The sequence below is a fragment of the Epinephelus lanceolatus genome, chromosome 12 (assembly GCF_041903045.1).
Source record: "Epinephelus lanceolatus isolate andai-2023 chromosome 12, ASM4190304v1, whole genome shotgun sequence".
In the NCBI taxonomy this organism is placed as follows: Eukaryota; Metazoa; Chordata; class Actinopteri; order Perciformes; family Serranidae; genus Epinephelus; species Epinephelus lanceolatus.
The window spans coordinates 1,450,494-1,466,294 of record NC_135745.1 but is presented as its reverse complement, the minus strand read 5'-3'; the positions used below and the strand labels follow the sequence as shown (position 1 = coordinate 1,466,294).

The 15,801-nt window shown below is 41.8% G+C and overlaps 2 protein-coding genes across 2 annotated transcripts in view; one reads left to right on the top strand and one right to left on the bottom strand.

The window, feature by feature from the left end:
• The window catches only part of LOC144465027 (uncharacterized), a 38,119-nt gene extending 22,364 nt beyond the window's left edge, over positions 1-15,755 (top strand). Inside the window, exons 2-5 of the mRNA XM_078172843.1 lie at positions 13,510-13,672; positions 13,834-13,927; positions 14,066-14,169; positions 14,598-15,755. Of these exons, the coding sequence (XP_078028969.1) occupies positions 13,510-13,672; positions 13,834-13,927; positions 14,066-14,169; positions 14,598-15,616 (1,380 nt within the window). The 3' untranslated portion in view covers positions 15,617-15,755. The remainder of the gene's footprint in view (positions 1-13,509; positions 13,673-13,833; positions 13,928-14,065; positions 14,170-14,597) is intronic.
• Positions 1-15,801, bottom strand: part of LOC117271561 (voltage-gated inwardly rectifying potassium channel KCNH6-like) — a 414,055-nt gene that overhangs the window by 221,010 nt on the left and 177,244 nt on the right. The window lies entirely within an intron of this gene.

The window sequence follows — 15,801 nt, the reverse complement described above, 5'->3', positions numbered from 1 at the left end:
GATTTTCCTTTGAAACAGGAATTTTGACTTGTGTGTACACAATATAATCAATGCAAATCAATATATCCATCTCCATCTATATTACTTACTTCTAGTCCTTTCAGCTCATAGCCTTTGACAGGTCCTTCTTGTTCCATTGTACGCACAAGTATTTGAGTCCTGCTTCCCTTGGCATTCAACTGATTCATGAGGTTTTCAGTACAACATGTAGCTGAACTTCCCGGATCAAGAAAAGTATAGGTGTGAACAGTCTTGCTACCTTTAGCCACTTTAATTTGAACCGGAACTATTGCTAGCGCACATTCTTTGCCGGCCCCTGTTCCTTGATAAGCTGAGACCAGTGGACTGTTGATAGATATTTCCTTTGTTCTGTGGTAGACAGGGTTTGTTGTGTTTCCTGTTTTGAGTTCCTAATAACATGTAGCAGGGCTGGATGTTTTCGCTGACAGATCTGACAGTCCACTTTTCTTTTGCAGTCTTTGCTCATGTGACTCTTCTTTAAGCATCTGAAACAGAGACCATTCCTTTTCAGGCACTCAACCTTTTTCTCATGTGGTTCTGATCTGAATCGGAAGCAATCCACTTTTGTATGTTTCCCTTGACAGAAACAACACAGTGTTGACATAGCAACATCTGTGTCAGTGTGTCGCTGCTGGCTGACTGCTTGTTGTTTGGTATGGTTTGTTTCAGCTGCTGCCACAGTGGTGACAAAGCTACTGCCCCATTTGGCTGCTTTCAAGTTAGTGAACTTAGTCCTGGTGACCAGCTTTTTATTGGGAGTTGAGGCTGTGTCCTTAATGTCTCCAAATACTAGGTGCCACAGGATGTCAGCCTGTACTTCCATGAATTCCACCACATGTCTGAATCGAGCATGTGTGTTTGATTTTTCAAAGAGCTCATATGCTTTGATCCTCCATCGCTCTCGAAGCTTGTATGAGAGTTGGGATACTATCAGTTTTAAAGTAGGTGTAACATTCAGTTCATCCATGTACTCTATAGCTTGCATTGCATTGTAACATTCCCTCAGGTACAAAGCATGTACATGAAGCACTTCATTTCCATCATCTGCTTTCACAGCTGTCCAGTTCAGTGCTTTTTCCAGGTAAGCATTTGCAATTTTCATTTCGTCACTGAAATGTCTCTTCAACAGTTGCATTTTCTCTGAATATCTATTTTGTGCATCCATATGGAGACAGCTGCGAACCAAATCTCTGGCTTGACCTGATGTGAACTGTTCAAGAAAGTACAGCCTGTCTTGGTCGCTAGTAGTCTTGTCCTCTATGAGATGTTTGAATGCATGGATGAAAGAGATGAAGAGAGCGGATCTCCATCAAGCACTGTTACTTCCCTTTTCGGTAGCAGGGATAGATTTTGCTGTCTAATTACTAGTTTAGCAATTTCATTTTGTTTTTGTACCATCACACCGAGGTTTCCCTGAGGGGCATTACTGATGTCTGGATTTTCCACTTGGGGGCTTGATGCGCTGGCAACTCCCTGAGATCTACCATGGATAGCCCCAACCGCCCTCTGCAGTAGAGTCTTGGGTAGAGCACCCAGTTGAATGAAGTCCATACCAGAATTGTCAGTAAATGTAGGCTCCTCTTGCCCAGGTGGCCTGGTTGCCACATAATAAGCATTCATAGCATCCCCTTGTGGCTTAGAGTCGTCATTGCATGTGAGCACTTTGATTTGTGTATCCTTGGCTGCTATCTCTGCTGCCAATTCTGCCTCTTCCATTTTTGCCTGTATTTTAGTTCGTTCCAGTTGTAAGACATGAATTCCCTTTGTGCAGCAGATCAACGATGAAGATGAAAAGTGTGATGATTTAGATGCTTTAGACCTCCTTGACACATTGGAAGCACTGTCCTGAGGTTCCACGTGTGGATGAGTTTTTCCTTATCCGCTGCGAGGGTCCTAAGGACAGAGGGATGTTGTATGCTGTAAAGCTCTGTGAGGCAAATTGTGATTTGTGATATTGGGTTTTATAAATAAAACTGATTGATTGATTGTTTCAATTTGTTCCTTTTTCCATGTGTTAACATTCCTCAGAAAGTAGCTGAAATTCATCCTCCTGGGCTCATACCATTCAACATTGTCAATATCCTTTTCCTCCTCAGATAAAAGCCTTTGCACAGAAGAATGCACTTTATCAAATTCACCAACAGCTTGGATGAACATGTCCACATATTCATTGACAGTGTCCACATTTCCACCCAGCACAAGCAGCATCTTTGTTTCATTCAGTTTCCTTGTACACACTCCAAGTTTACTCCTGTGGGTGGCGATTAATGATTTTAAATGCTCCTCTGCCTCTTCAGCAGTTTTAAACTGGGACTCTATAGCTTCCATTATTTTAGATGATTTTAGGTTGTTATTATGTTAGTTGAATATGCAGGCCTTTGAGTTGTATAGCGCAAAACAGCACTTCCATTTTTTCAAACAAGTGCTTTAATTCCCTACTTCTGTATTCAATCAGGGTTTAGTTATTGTTCACAGCGCAGTTGGCTTTGATTCTGTTTCCACATCAAACATTCAAACATTTCTAGTGCTACGACACTTCCAATATATGTTCGATCAAACATTGCAGAACAGTTCATTCATTAAAGTCGCTTGGGGTAGTTTACTCACAACTGCCCATTCATGCTGCTGGAAGCCACATCCTCCATCCAGGTGAACAGCCATCTCGTCCTCGTTTCTCTTTGTTTAGAAATCCTGCCTGGCTCTTTGCTTTAGTTTTCCAGCTATGAAGTGACTATACCACCACGAATAAGATCCTTTAGTCACATGAGGTTAGGCGAGGAGTTGCCGCACACACACATTTCATAAAGCATGCTCAGAGATGTCTTATCAAGAAATGAATTTATTGCACAAAATTTCCGGTTAACTTTTCCATAACAAAACAACAGGAAACAGGATTTCCTAGTTCCTATTACTTGATCACATAATCCATACGTGTGCGTTGGAAAACTGTTTGCTCTCGCCATCTAACCCACCCGACAAACATTTCATTCACAGATCTTAAAGGTACCGGCCCAACCTAGCCTACATGCAGGAGGCGTGTCACCTACATCATCACACACATTCCATTCATCAGGTAAGACCCAGGTAAGTCACCAATTTCATTAATTTCAGGTTAAATAAACAAAAAAGTAAGTAAACAAGGTAAGTAAATGCATTAGATATTTTTCTGTGCATAATAAATACCTCAAATCCAATTTCCCTACAGGTTCTTAGATTAATAATGATATATTCTCATTATAGCTCCAACAGTTTGTTTACTGTCAGTTTTGTAATATAGGATGGATATTTCAGGTTTGTGAATCTACAGGTGTAATGATCTTTTATTTTTAAGAGTATGATTCAGGGCTCAACAATAACGATTGCCCGATTGCCCGGGGCAAGTAAAACTCAAAGTCGGGCATGTAAACTAACAACTCACTTGCCCAATCGGGCAAGTTGCTAAAAATAGTTTTAAAACACGCTCCTTTGGCTCTGATGCAGCAGTCTCTCTGCCTGAAGTCACAGGCACATGCTGTGTAACAATGTCCTGCCCACAGCCCCCATTGATTGGTTACATGGCAGAAGTGAAGCCAATCAACACTGAAGCCTCTCTACATGCTGCACTCTGCATGTCCGAAGGCACAGAGCGGAGCTCAGCTGCTCCGCTGTCTGAAGCTGTCGTAGGCTGCGCCTGCAGTTATTAAGCAATTATTAGACTAAAACATTAAAATATTTCTGATATGTTCATCCTAACGCAGACAGCTTACCGTTTTAGATGGTACACCATGTTAAATATTCGGCAAACTTCCAGAAAGACTTGACGGTAGTTTCTTGAACTATCCACTCCAGTGGGTTGGGCTAATCCATTATTGTGAAAACAAGGGGGGTGTTCTGAAGACCGACTGTTACCTGTGAAACAGGGGTGTTCTGAAAACACCCCCATTAGCACCAAGCACTTGCCTGCAGTCCGCAGACAGCCTCTATGCATAAGAGCACTGAGAATCCGTCTAATGGTTCTTATTTGTGTCTCCCAGCTGCCTCCATGGTGCGATCCTGAAGGTGGGTTAAACAGCCAACAGAGGTTTTAACTAAACAAAGTGGTTTGTATCTGGGAGTTGTTTAGACTTTGAACAGCATTTCGGAGTTCACGCTCTGCTCTCACAAAGTTGGTTCCATTATCTGACCTCATGACCTTAACTGGGCCTCTTCTTGCGAGGAACCTCCTGGTAAAGATTACTAACATACATAACGCTTAACAATAGTCCTCCCACGCTTTATTTCAAGTGGACCAAAATAATCCACACCCACGTTAGTAGAGGGGGATTCATCAGGAGTAACTCTTTCCTTTGGTAAGTCAGCCATGAATTGTTCACTCTTAATGCCACTTATCTTTTTACAGGTGACACATTTAGAGATAACCTTTCAGATGGCTGAAACAGCTCCAGGTGATGGTGTCATCTCTTTCCACAGCAGTAACATTCACTGTCAGCACTTTAACCTCAGGAACCTCAACAGTAAGAGTTAAATCTGAAGTTTTGGGCTATTCTTACTCGAGGTGCTGACGGAATTCCGGGCCTGAGTTCCAGACTGAAGATCTTAAAAAGTCAGGAACTGAAACACCTCTTGATGCACAATCAGCTGCATTCAACCAGCTGTTCACGTATCTCCATTGTTTAACTTGTGAAGCAGCTCGAATTGTGGCAACTCTGTTGGCAACAAAGATGTGGAATCTGGAGGTTTCATTCTTTATGTATTTAAGCACTGATGTGCTGTCAGTCCAAAACACTGATGACTCGAGAGGGAACTCGATCTCCTCTCGTGTCATCCGATCCAGCTACAGTGGCTGCTGTGAGCTCCATTCTTGGGATGGTAACAGGCTTGAGGGGAGCTACTCTAGCTTTTTGAGAAAGGCACAGTAAACTTGATGGTATTTGGTCATCATTCGGAGGAGACTGGGTGTCCAAAGCCATCAGGTTTAAGGCACCTTCTCACCTTATAGTCTGTCAGCAGGCACAAGTCTGTCAACCAGCTGGACCACTTTTGTTTGAGGGTTTCAGAAATCCTCTCATCCCATCCAAGCTTCAACCCGCAGATCTCCTGCAAGATCTGTTTAGCAGGGAGGATGACAGGCTTCACCATGCCCAGTGGATCAAATGGAACTCACCATTGATACAATTCCACGCCGGGTGAGTGGTTTGTCTTGGAGCTGGATTTTGAATCCAAATGAGTCTGTCTCAATGCACCATTGTACACCTAGTACATCCTTGACCTGATCTGCTCAATCCTCTTCTGGTATTGAGAGTATTAAACCTCTGCTATTGCTGATCCATTTGTTAAGCTTAAAGCCACCTTTAGCACATAACATGATGAGGTCCTTGGCAAGTGTCACTGCCTTATTTTCACTCTGACCTGATGGAATACTGACTCTGTCAGCCATGAAGGCAACCGGTTTCTGGCGCAATCTTGTCAGAACGCCAATGAGACTTTTGGTCAAGTTTGGACCTTGGAGAAGTTGGGCATTGAGACATGTACCTTGGTAGGTAGCACCACAGTCGAATACCACTCTCAACTTGTGCTTCTTAGGGTGATACACCCCATGATGTGGTATATACCAAACTCTCTTGCTCTGACTTGCCTTAGTCTTTTCCTCAGGTGACACTTGAACGGCAGTGCCTTTATCCATAATGTTGTCCATGAACTTCTGGTACTCAATACGGAATTTGTTGTTCTTCATAAACTTTCTCTTTAAGTTTATGGCTCTTTGTTCAGCAACCCAACAATTGTTGGGAAATTCAATGTCTTTATTCCTCAATGGCAGTCCAGCACTGTAATCTACTATCTACCCATCTATCAGCTTGACAGACTTGCAGACACTTTCCATAAACATACAATCCTCTTGTGACATCTCCAGGTGCTCCCCATGTCGACATTCTGGGAAGTCATATTCGATTTGCTGTTGCAACAGCTCTTCTATCTTAACAACAGAAATCCTATTGGCCATGACAATGGGTTTTCCAACTTTTGAATAACCGGTCTTCCTCAAAGGTCCATTCACAGTCCATCCCAAGGCAGTTCTAATAGCATAAGGTCCACTGCCCTGACTGTTTATGACCACACATGGTTCCAAAGCCTTTGGCACATTGCTGCCAATCAACAGGCCAATATAAGCATCAATCTGAGGGAGTTTAACCTCTTCTAAGTATGGCCATTGTTCCACGTTCTTTTCAGTGGGAATGCTTTCTTGTTTAACAGGGATTTCCTTCTGTGTGTATGTATCTGGGAGATCAATGTATTCTCCACCTTCCAAGCCACTTATCTCCAGATCAGAGGCAACAGATGTCTTGACAACTTGTTGTTTTTTCATTGTGCGCAGAAGTATGTTGGTTGTTCTTCCAGTCATCTTGAGCTGCCTAAGCAGTGCTTCTGTACAAAAGGAGTCAGTACTGCCTGGATCTAAGAAAGCATATGTTTCAATTACTTTGTTACTTTTCTTGTTTTTTACTTTAACAGGAACAATAGCCAGGGTAGACTCAGATTCACCAGCCCCAGTGTCATTCCATTCATTCTTTATTTCCACAAGAGCACTTGTAATGGACTTTTCTTTAACGCTTTTGTCGTTTGCCTCTTTGTTGGTAATGTGCAAAGTGGTGGGGTGCTTAAGTGAACACACTTCACAGGTAAGTCTCTGTTTGCATCCCTTGCTCATATGACCTGCTTCTAGACACCCAAAGCATATTCCTTTCCTTCTGAGAATTTCCAGCTTGTCTTGGTGTGACTTTTTGTTAATTTGATAGCAGCAATCGAGATTATGTGCCCCATTGCATAATAAGCAATGCTATAAAGGTGCTTTGGAGGAAAAACTAGGGACAGAACTGCCTTTACACATTACATTTGTCACTGGTGACACACTGGTAGCAAAACCACTCTTGCTTTTCTTCTCTCTGTCTAGACTGGAGCGGCACTGTGGTTGCATAGAGCTTCCTCTGATAGCTGGAGTGGAGGTGTCCTTTAAGTTTCCAAAGACTGGATGTGACAGGATTCGGGACTGATGATCCACAAATTGCACCAGATCTGCAAACTTGGCTCTTATACCATCTCGGTCTTTTAATTCACAAGCCTTAACCCTCCACCATTAACTTTTAGCAGAAAAGTTAATGAACATCCACAATATTGATCTTGGACTAATATGTTGGCTGGTGGACTTCTTAACTGAAAGGCCGCAACGTGTCAGGGTGAACAGTGTTTTATCTGATGTTCTTATCTCTTCCACCGGGTCCCCCCAAGGCTGCGTTCTCTCACCTCTTTTATTTGTGTTGTACACAAATAAAACACATTTTAAAATTTGCTGATGATTCGGTGATCATTAGTCTGCTAAATAGTGACGATCCTGATCATGGCCCTGTAGTGGCAGAATTCTCCAATTGGTGCAGGTCATCCTTTTTAAACATTAACGTATCCAAAACCAAGGAGATGATTGTTGATTTTAGGAAGAACCCTACAGTTGTCTCACCTGTGGTGATATATGATCAGGTGATTGAATGTGTTCAGCATTACAAGTATCTTGGCACCATTCTTGACAACAAGCTGACTTTTGATCTCCAGGTGGATGCTGTCTGTAAGAAAGCCCACCAGAGAATGCACTTTTATCGGAAACTTCGTGCTTTTAATGTGGACAACACTTTTATGAAAATGTTTTATTCTTGTTTTTTAGAATCTGTTTTAACATTTTCATTTATCAGCTGGTATGGGTCAATCACCCTTATAAACAAAAGCCGGCTTCATAACATAGTTAAAGTGTGCAGCAAAATTGCCAGCTTAACATTAAATGACTTGACGTCCTTGTACCAGGCTGGGATCTTAAAGAGGGCCCAGTCAGTCCTGGCTGATCCCAGCCACCCTCTGCACGGAGAGTTCAGGTTGCTTCCGTCTGGCCGCAGGCACAGCCAAGTTACCTGCAGGACCAATAGGCTAAGGAACTCTTTTGTTCCGACTGCCATTGGCCTCCTAAATAAGGCACTTTAACTTTGAATGTTGTTGTTGTACTTCTGCCGTCATTATATGTGTCTGTTTTTTTTTGTTTTTTTTTTAATGTGTGAGATTGCTGGCTGCACAACAAATTGCCCCTCGGGGATAATAAAGTTTTCTTTGACCTTTTGACCTTTCCTTTAACTTATAGGAAGCTTTGTGAGAATGGCTTTCATATTGGATGGATGATCCATTTCTTCCATGTACTCCACTGAATCCATTGCATTTAAACAGCCATTGAGAAACACAGAGAAACTGTTTAAAGCTTCAGAATCTTCAACTTTAATAGATGGCCAGCTGACTGCTTTATCCATGTAGGCTGTATCAATCCTGTAGTCATCTCCAAAATGTTTTTTCAACAGCCTGTTGGCCTCCGCGTATCCTCTGTTAGGTTGCATGTACTGACAACTGCGCACCAGCTACCTTGGTTGGCCCACTGTATACTGTTCCAGAAAGTAAAGTCTGTCTTTATCACTCTCGGTTCTATCTTCTGCCCTTTGTCACCGGTTCTGTTCATAACTTTCATGGACAACTTTCATGGATTTCTAGGCGCAGCCGAGTGGTGGAGGGTGTCAGGTTCGGTGACGGGAGGATCTCGTCCCTGCCTTTTGTGGATGACGTGGTCCTCATAGCTCCATCGAACAGTGACCTCCGGCTCTTGCTGGGACGGTTCGCAGCCGAGTGTGAAGCGGCTGGGATGAGAATCAGCACCTCCAAGTCTGAGGCCATGGTCCTCAGTCAGAAAAGGGTGGATTGCCCACTCCAGGTCGGGGGGGAAGTCCTGCCTCAGGTGGAGGAGTTTAAGTATCTCGAGTGAGGGTAGGATGGAGTGGAAGATTGACAGGTGGATTGGGGTGGCATCAGCAGTGATGCAGGCGCTTAACTGGTCTGTTGTGTTGAAGAGGGAGCTTAGCCAGAAAGCAAAGCTCTCAATTTACTGGTCGATCTGCGTTCCAACCCTCACCTATGGTCACGAGCTCTGGGTAGTGACCAAAAGAACTAGATTGCAAGTACAAGCGGCCAAAATGAGTTTCCTCCGCAGGGTGGCTGGGCTCAACCTTAGAGATAGCATGAGGAGCTTGGAGCTTCTGTAATCATGTTTTGTTTTTGCATGATGTTTACCAAGTTGCTTATGTCAGTATTTCCTTGGATAGAAGATGTTTGATTATACTGAGGCCTCATTGCATCATATGCAGTAGGTTGGATGCTACTTTCAGCCTTGAAATATGTGCCAGTTTTATTTTCATCACACAGCAATGGAACAGAGGGAGTGATATGTGGAGTGGCAGTAGCTACAACAGCCTCAGTGGTAGGATTGGATCTTTCACTTCCTCATCAAAATGGTCCTCATCCCACTTTCCAAATATTCATTCATCATATCCATTGACTGAGGCACACCAGCCTGTGAGGCTTCATATTCCTTGATGGTGCTCAATTTAGCAGTGTTTGCTGCAATCTTTGTCTCCAAATACAGTTGCTCTTTCCTTGCTCTGAGAAGAGCGTCCTCCTTTTCAAGCTCCTGTTTTCTTTTAAGTCTGGCAGACTGTGCCATCAATTCCACCCTTTCCAGTTTTAGCTTTGCTGAGACAATAGAAGATTTGGAGGACAGTGAAGATTTTGGCCTTTGTGACAAAACACTTTGAACATTGGAGAATGTCCTGAGGTCCAACATCGTCACTCTGTTCACGAACATTTTTATCAGTGTCATCCATTCCCTCTGTTTGTACACTTTTTATCCATTTTGTGACTTCCTCTGCAAATGCACTAAGTGCCTCCATTTTGGGATTATACCATTCATTTTGTTCCTTTTCTGCATCCTCAGCAGACAATAAAGCCTTTACAGATTCATTTAATTCTTGCAGTTCTGTACACAGCGTTGAAAATTACACTTCCAGTTTGGTTTTAACCACTTCAACATTGCAAACATTTTCCATCAGTTTTATAATTTAATTTTTTCTTCTGGTTAACAACCCCAGTTTAGTTTTTCTGGTTATTGTCCTCTGTTTGATTGTTTCTTCTATTGCCATGTCAATGTCCTTTTCCATGCTTTTCAAATCCTCCATTTTTAGGGGCCGGGCAGCCTAAGTTGCCAGGACCCTACTGTTTTGCTGCATGTTCTTCTTCTTCCGAGGAAATCATACTTCCCAAACTTGCTACAGAGCATCTTCAGACTGTCCTACACAAACGATCCACACAGATTTTTGATTTATCGAAAACTGAGCCTACAGTGCATCAAAATGTTTGACTGTAAACGGTATTGTAAACATATACTTGCAAATTCTTGCTAAATACATTTTCAATGTTCATTAAAAAAAAAGACAAAATTTTGGAGTCATGGTAGATGATGTTTGGAAAATATCAGAATTTTATCTCAAAAACTGAATTTTTTACAGCATTTTGAATTTCGCTCTCATGTGAACAATTGGAGTCAATGCAAAAATGCCATTTTTAAACATCAGTTTTTCACTTATGGAGCCAATAAATCATTGTTAAAAACAAATTAGCAACATCTCCATGCTGTCTAGATGCAATTTGTGTATTTTCGGATTTTTTTAATAACTGAATTTTTGACAGCCGTTTGAAATCTGCCTTTACACACTAACAGCTGCTGTCTTGCACACAGGTGACTGGCTTAGTCAATTTGTGAAGCTCCATGTGACATTTCTGTTTGCCAATTAGCTCAGTGAGATAGAGGATGGTTCTTGGAGTTGAGGATTGTGAGTTCAAGCCTCAGCTCGTGCAACATTTCCATATGAGAAATCTACCCAAACTTTTCATAAAGGTCCAGTCCCATGCCAGATGTCCTCAACTGGAAACGGCACTACAGCAAGACTCTAAATTTCAAAACTTTGAAAATTCATAACAAATCAACCATATGTGCTACAGCTTTGGAACTTCACTTTGAAATTTGCTTTTCCATGGCATGGATGGCTACTGTCTGGCACCCTGATGCTTGGCTTAGTCAACATGAACTGTCACTTGCCAATTAGCTCAGTGAGACAGAAGACGGACCTCAGTCTCAGAAGTTGTGAGTTCAAGCCTCAGCTAAGGCAGAACGGACATTCTAATGTGAAAGTCCTATGTTCAGGCATCATGCTATGTGGATTAGACACTACCAAGGTTAAAATAATTATGATCCAGGCAGTTTTGCGGAGAGACAAATACTCTATATCAACACTTTTCCCTGTTATCTGTTGTCTCTTTTCCCTGTTTATTTGGCTTAGCTATCAGTCAATAGGCAGAGTCTATCCAATAGCTACTTTTACATTTTAAAAAATGTTTTCTTCTTTGTCACCATGGATAATGTTTAGCTTTAAGCTAGATCAGGCCAGTTTGTTCATAATTGCTAGCAGTTAATGTTATTCTTATTTTCTTGTTCTTGAGTTTTTCCTTTCCTTTGTATATTATGAGTCTGAACACTTCAGCCACTCATCCACAATTTGAAGGCCATGCCATAATTATATGATGTAACTTCGATGTTGTGATATGCTTTGTTTTAGTGTGTGTTGCTCAGAATTGCCTAATTTTGCCTAAAATTGCCCGGCACCGTCCATTGCTGTGCAGCAGCTACAATTCCCTTTTATTTTATTCAAACAAACACCACAGAGAAAAATCCGGACAATTAAATTACTTTTATTTTATTTTCTTTCCAAACATTCCATGTTTGCCTAGATTTCCAAATGCTTTAAAAGCATTTTTGGAGACGGAGAAAAGTTATATTAACATCCATCCATTACAGCAGTACACTTCAGCGTCATCGTGGAGGTGTGGCCACGAGTGCTTTGATTCATTCATACTGAGTTTCATTGTGGGAGTAAACACACTGTCTTTCATAATAAAACTCAGGTAGTTAAATGCTTGAATCGGCTCCACGGACCTAATCGTTAGAGGCAGTGGTCGAGTTGTTAATTTTTAACAAGGGGGATGCAATGTAGCTTTGATTTTTTTGTGTGCACACATCATACAATACAATACAAATTTATTTATATAGCACATTTAAAAACAACAGCGTTGACTAAAGTGCTGTGCATCAAATATAATATGCAAAAAGTCAATAAATAAAACACAAGAAAAGAAAACACAAAATAAGACAACAAAAGGCTGCCAACTCTCATACAGGGGCAGAGACAGCTGACCAAAAAAGGTGGGTTTTTAAACGAGATTTAAAAACAGGGAGGGTATCTGCCAGTCTAACCTGGAGGGGCAGTTCATTCCAGAGATTGGGGGCCACAATTGCAAAGGCTCTGTCTCCCCTCTGCGCTAACCTTGTTCTTGGGACAACAAGAAGTGATGTGGTCGCCAATCTTAGTGACCGTGATGAAACACATTTTTTCAAAAGATCGGAAAGGTAGGATGGGGCCAGCCCATTCAAAGCCTTAAAAGTAAACAATCAAATCTTAAACTGTACTCTAAAATATACAGGAAGCCAGTGGAGGGACTCCAATATGGGGGAAATGTGCTCTCGCCTGCGTGCTCCAGTTAATAGTCGAGCAGCAGCATTCTGGACTAACTGGAGTCGAGAGAGGGAGGACTGAGAAACACCAACATAAAGGGCATTACAATAATCAAGTCGGGTGGAGACAAATGCATGAATAATCCTCTCAAAATTATTAAAAGAAAGGAAAGGCTTAACCTTTGATAAAGTCCTTAACTGAAAGAAGCTGGATTTTACAACTGAATTAATCTGCTTATCCATTTTAAAACAATTATCGATTTTAACCCCGAGATTTGTCACAGTGGATTTGACGTAAGGAGCAAGAGAGCCCAGGTCAAGAGGGGCTTTGGAGGCACCACCAGGTCCAAACATTATGACCTCGGTTTTACTGTCATTAAAATTTAAAAAGTTCAGAGCCATCCAAGCTTTAATGTCCTTTAGACATTCAGACAAGGGCTCTATACAATGAGGGTCACTAGCTTTCAGGGGCATGTAGATTTCACTGTCTTGACCTGCTTCAGTCAAGACGTGCTGACGTATTGCGGTAAGCGAGTTGTGTCATTTCCGGTGTTTCTGTGACAGCGTCTCTGTACTGCTCTGGTGAATTCTGCTAGCCTGCTTTCTCACTTCAGTTGCTTTAACGTCTACTTCAAGTCTTAACCCACAGTGGTTCTGTTTAAGCACTTATAGCTCTCCTCCTTTCTACGAATTTCTCGCTAATCTCTTAGCTGTTGTTTGCACGTTACTAGCCTTGGTAGCTACATTAGCTTTACAGCTAGCAATGGCTTCTCCTTCTGCTCTTTCTTGCTCGGTGTGCCAAATGTTCAGTTATGCCTCTGCCTCCTTTAGCGACAGTGGTAACTGTAATAGACCCCTTCACGGCCAACGTCATCAAATAGTTGCGCGCGCACTTTGGCAACGGAAGTGGTGTTGTTCCCCAGCGTTCCCCAGCCGTTCTGACTGACTCAGACGAGGTAGCAAGCATTTAAAAGTGGATAAAAACTGTTTCCAGCATCAAAATGTCTGGTTGTTGCGTGTACGGTTGTCAGAATCGATATTCCACCGGCGGACTAAAGTTTTACAGGATTCTGACAGGATCACGACCGTTTCAGAGCAACTGGCGGCGTCTGTGGCTGCAAGCGATTAAACGTGTTGACTGGAATGAGGACATAATCAAAAATGCTCGCGTCTGCAGCGCCCACTTTGTATCAGGTAAGGTTATCTATCTACTCTTTGATTTTACTGGAAAGCCTGGTTTACATTAGTGATTGTCTGTACGATGTAGAATAATAATCAAATGCAGCTAAACTTTGATGACTAGCTGGCGTTAGATTTGACTAGTAAACAAACGTGTGTGTGTGTTTTATTTGCAGGTGAGGCATCATTGGACTCTAGTAGTCCTGATTTTGTGCCTTCTGTGTTTGTGTACACAAAACAAAGCCAGAACCCCGAGGCAAAGATGGACAGGTAAGACTAATTAGAGTTGCCCCCCTCTCAGTCGTTTTTTTAGTTTGTTTTCCTCTCTTGCATAAGCTTTGGTGCCTACAGCTGCTGTTTTGTGATATGGATTAGTCTAACTGTAAATTTCTGCTGTTTTTACTGTAGGTACCATAGGAAAAGGAGGAGAGATGACAGACCTAACACTGCAGTAAATCAACCTGCTCATTCTGAAACTCCAGAACAAGAATGCAGTATGGATCATTGTCCTGGTATGAATATATTTAATCTTACAGTTAACTGACCTATTGTCAGGGTTCCCACCGTCATGAAATTCCAGGAGAAGTTATTAAATTAGAACAGTTTTCCAGGCCTTGAAGTGGTTTTGGAATTAACAATGTTTATGAAAAGTTTTTAATACACACTGTTTTGGGGTATTGTTTCTCCCTCGCTTCACCTCCTCCTCCTCTTATTCTTCCCCTCTTTTCCTGTTCTCCTACTCCCCTTGTAATCATACTACAATATAGGCCTACCTATTTTAAAGTACTTAAATAAAGTTATGGGAATGGGGCAAAGTATAATGGAAACATCATGGAAAAGTTTTGAAAATTCATTGGTAAAAATGTGTGAGAACCCTGGATTGTGAACTTGTCTGCATTGGTTGCAGCACATGCTAATTTTTCACTTTTCTATATTAAAGCTGAGGAGGATATCCCAGTTCCAAGGAGAGAGTACGATGATCTGAACCTGAGACACAGTCAACTTCAGGAGGAGTATGTCAACCTGCGACAGGAGTTTGACACACTACGAGCTGAAAATGTAAAGCTGAAAGAGGAGCTGCAAAAATCTACATTTTCCTATACCACTGTTAAGTGCAACACTGGACAATTGATTTTTCTCACAGGACTGACCTCCGTGATCTTTGAGTGGCTGCTTACAAAAATAACGTGCAGCGTACAAAGAATTAGCCAAAAACTTACAGTAGAGGACCACCTATTGGTTATATTGATGAAATTAAGGTTGGGCCTAAGTAATACTGACTTGGCATATAGATTTAAGGTATCAAAAACCACCGTATCAAATATTTTGCGGAGCTGGGTCCTTGCTATGGCCGTGGTCCTCAAGCCACTCATTAAATGGCCAAGTAAGGGGGCAATACTTAAAAATATGCCAAAAATATTCAAGCGCAACTTTAAAAGATGCCGGTGCATAATAGATTGCACTGAAATTTTCATAGCTAGACCTAGTAATCTGACTGCCAGGGCCCAGACATGGTCAAATTATAAACACAACAACACCATTAAATATTTGATCGGCATCACTCCAGCTGGTGCAATTTCATTTCTGTCTCCTGGGTGGGGTGGACGGGTTTCAGACAAGCAGATCACTAAAGAGTCAGGTTTCTTCAAACTTTTGGAGCCTAAGGATGAGGTTTTAGCAGACAGAGGATTTCTCATCAGAGATGAGCTTGCGGCTTATGGTGCAACCCTTCGTATCCCTCATTTCACCAAAGGAAAAAAGCAGCTTTCTGCACAGGAAGTGGACACATCTAGACAACTTTCTCGTGTGAGGATCCATGTGGAACGAGTTATTGGTCGGTGGAAGAACTTTAAGATTTTGCAAACAGTTATTCCAGTGTCGCAGGTTAACATACTAGATGATGTTGTGACTGTATGTGGTGCCCTCACAAACCTCTGTAAGAGTGTTGTTCCCAAATGAGTTACCCATAACCATGTATGAGTTATAAAGTGATTTACATCTGTAAAATATGTATTTACTGTACTTAAAACTTAAAACTGTACTTAAAACTGAATTATAATAAACCTTCCAACATTGGCTGCCGCTGATGTGTCTAATGGTCCTTTTTCCCCCAGATTATCTCAGACTACAACAATTCAGAGTGC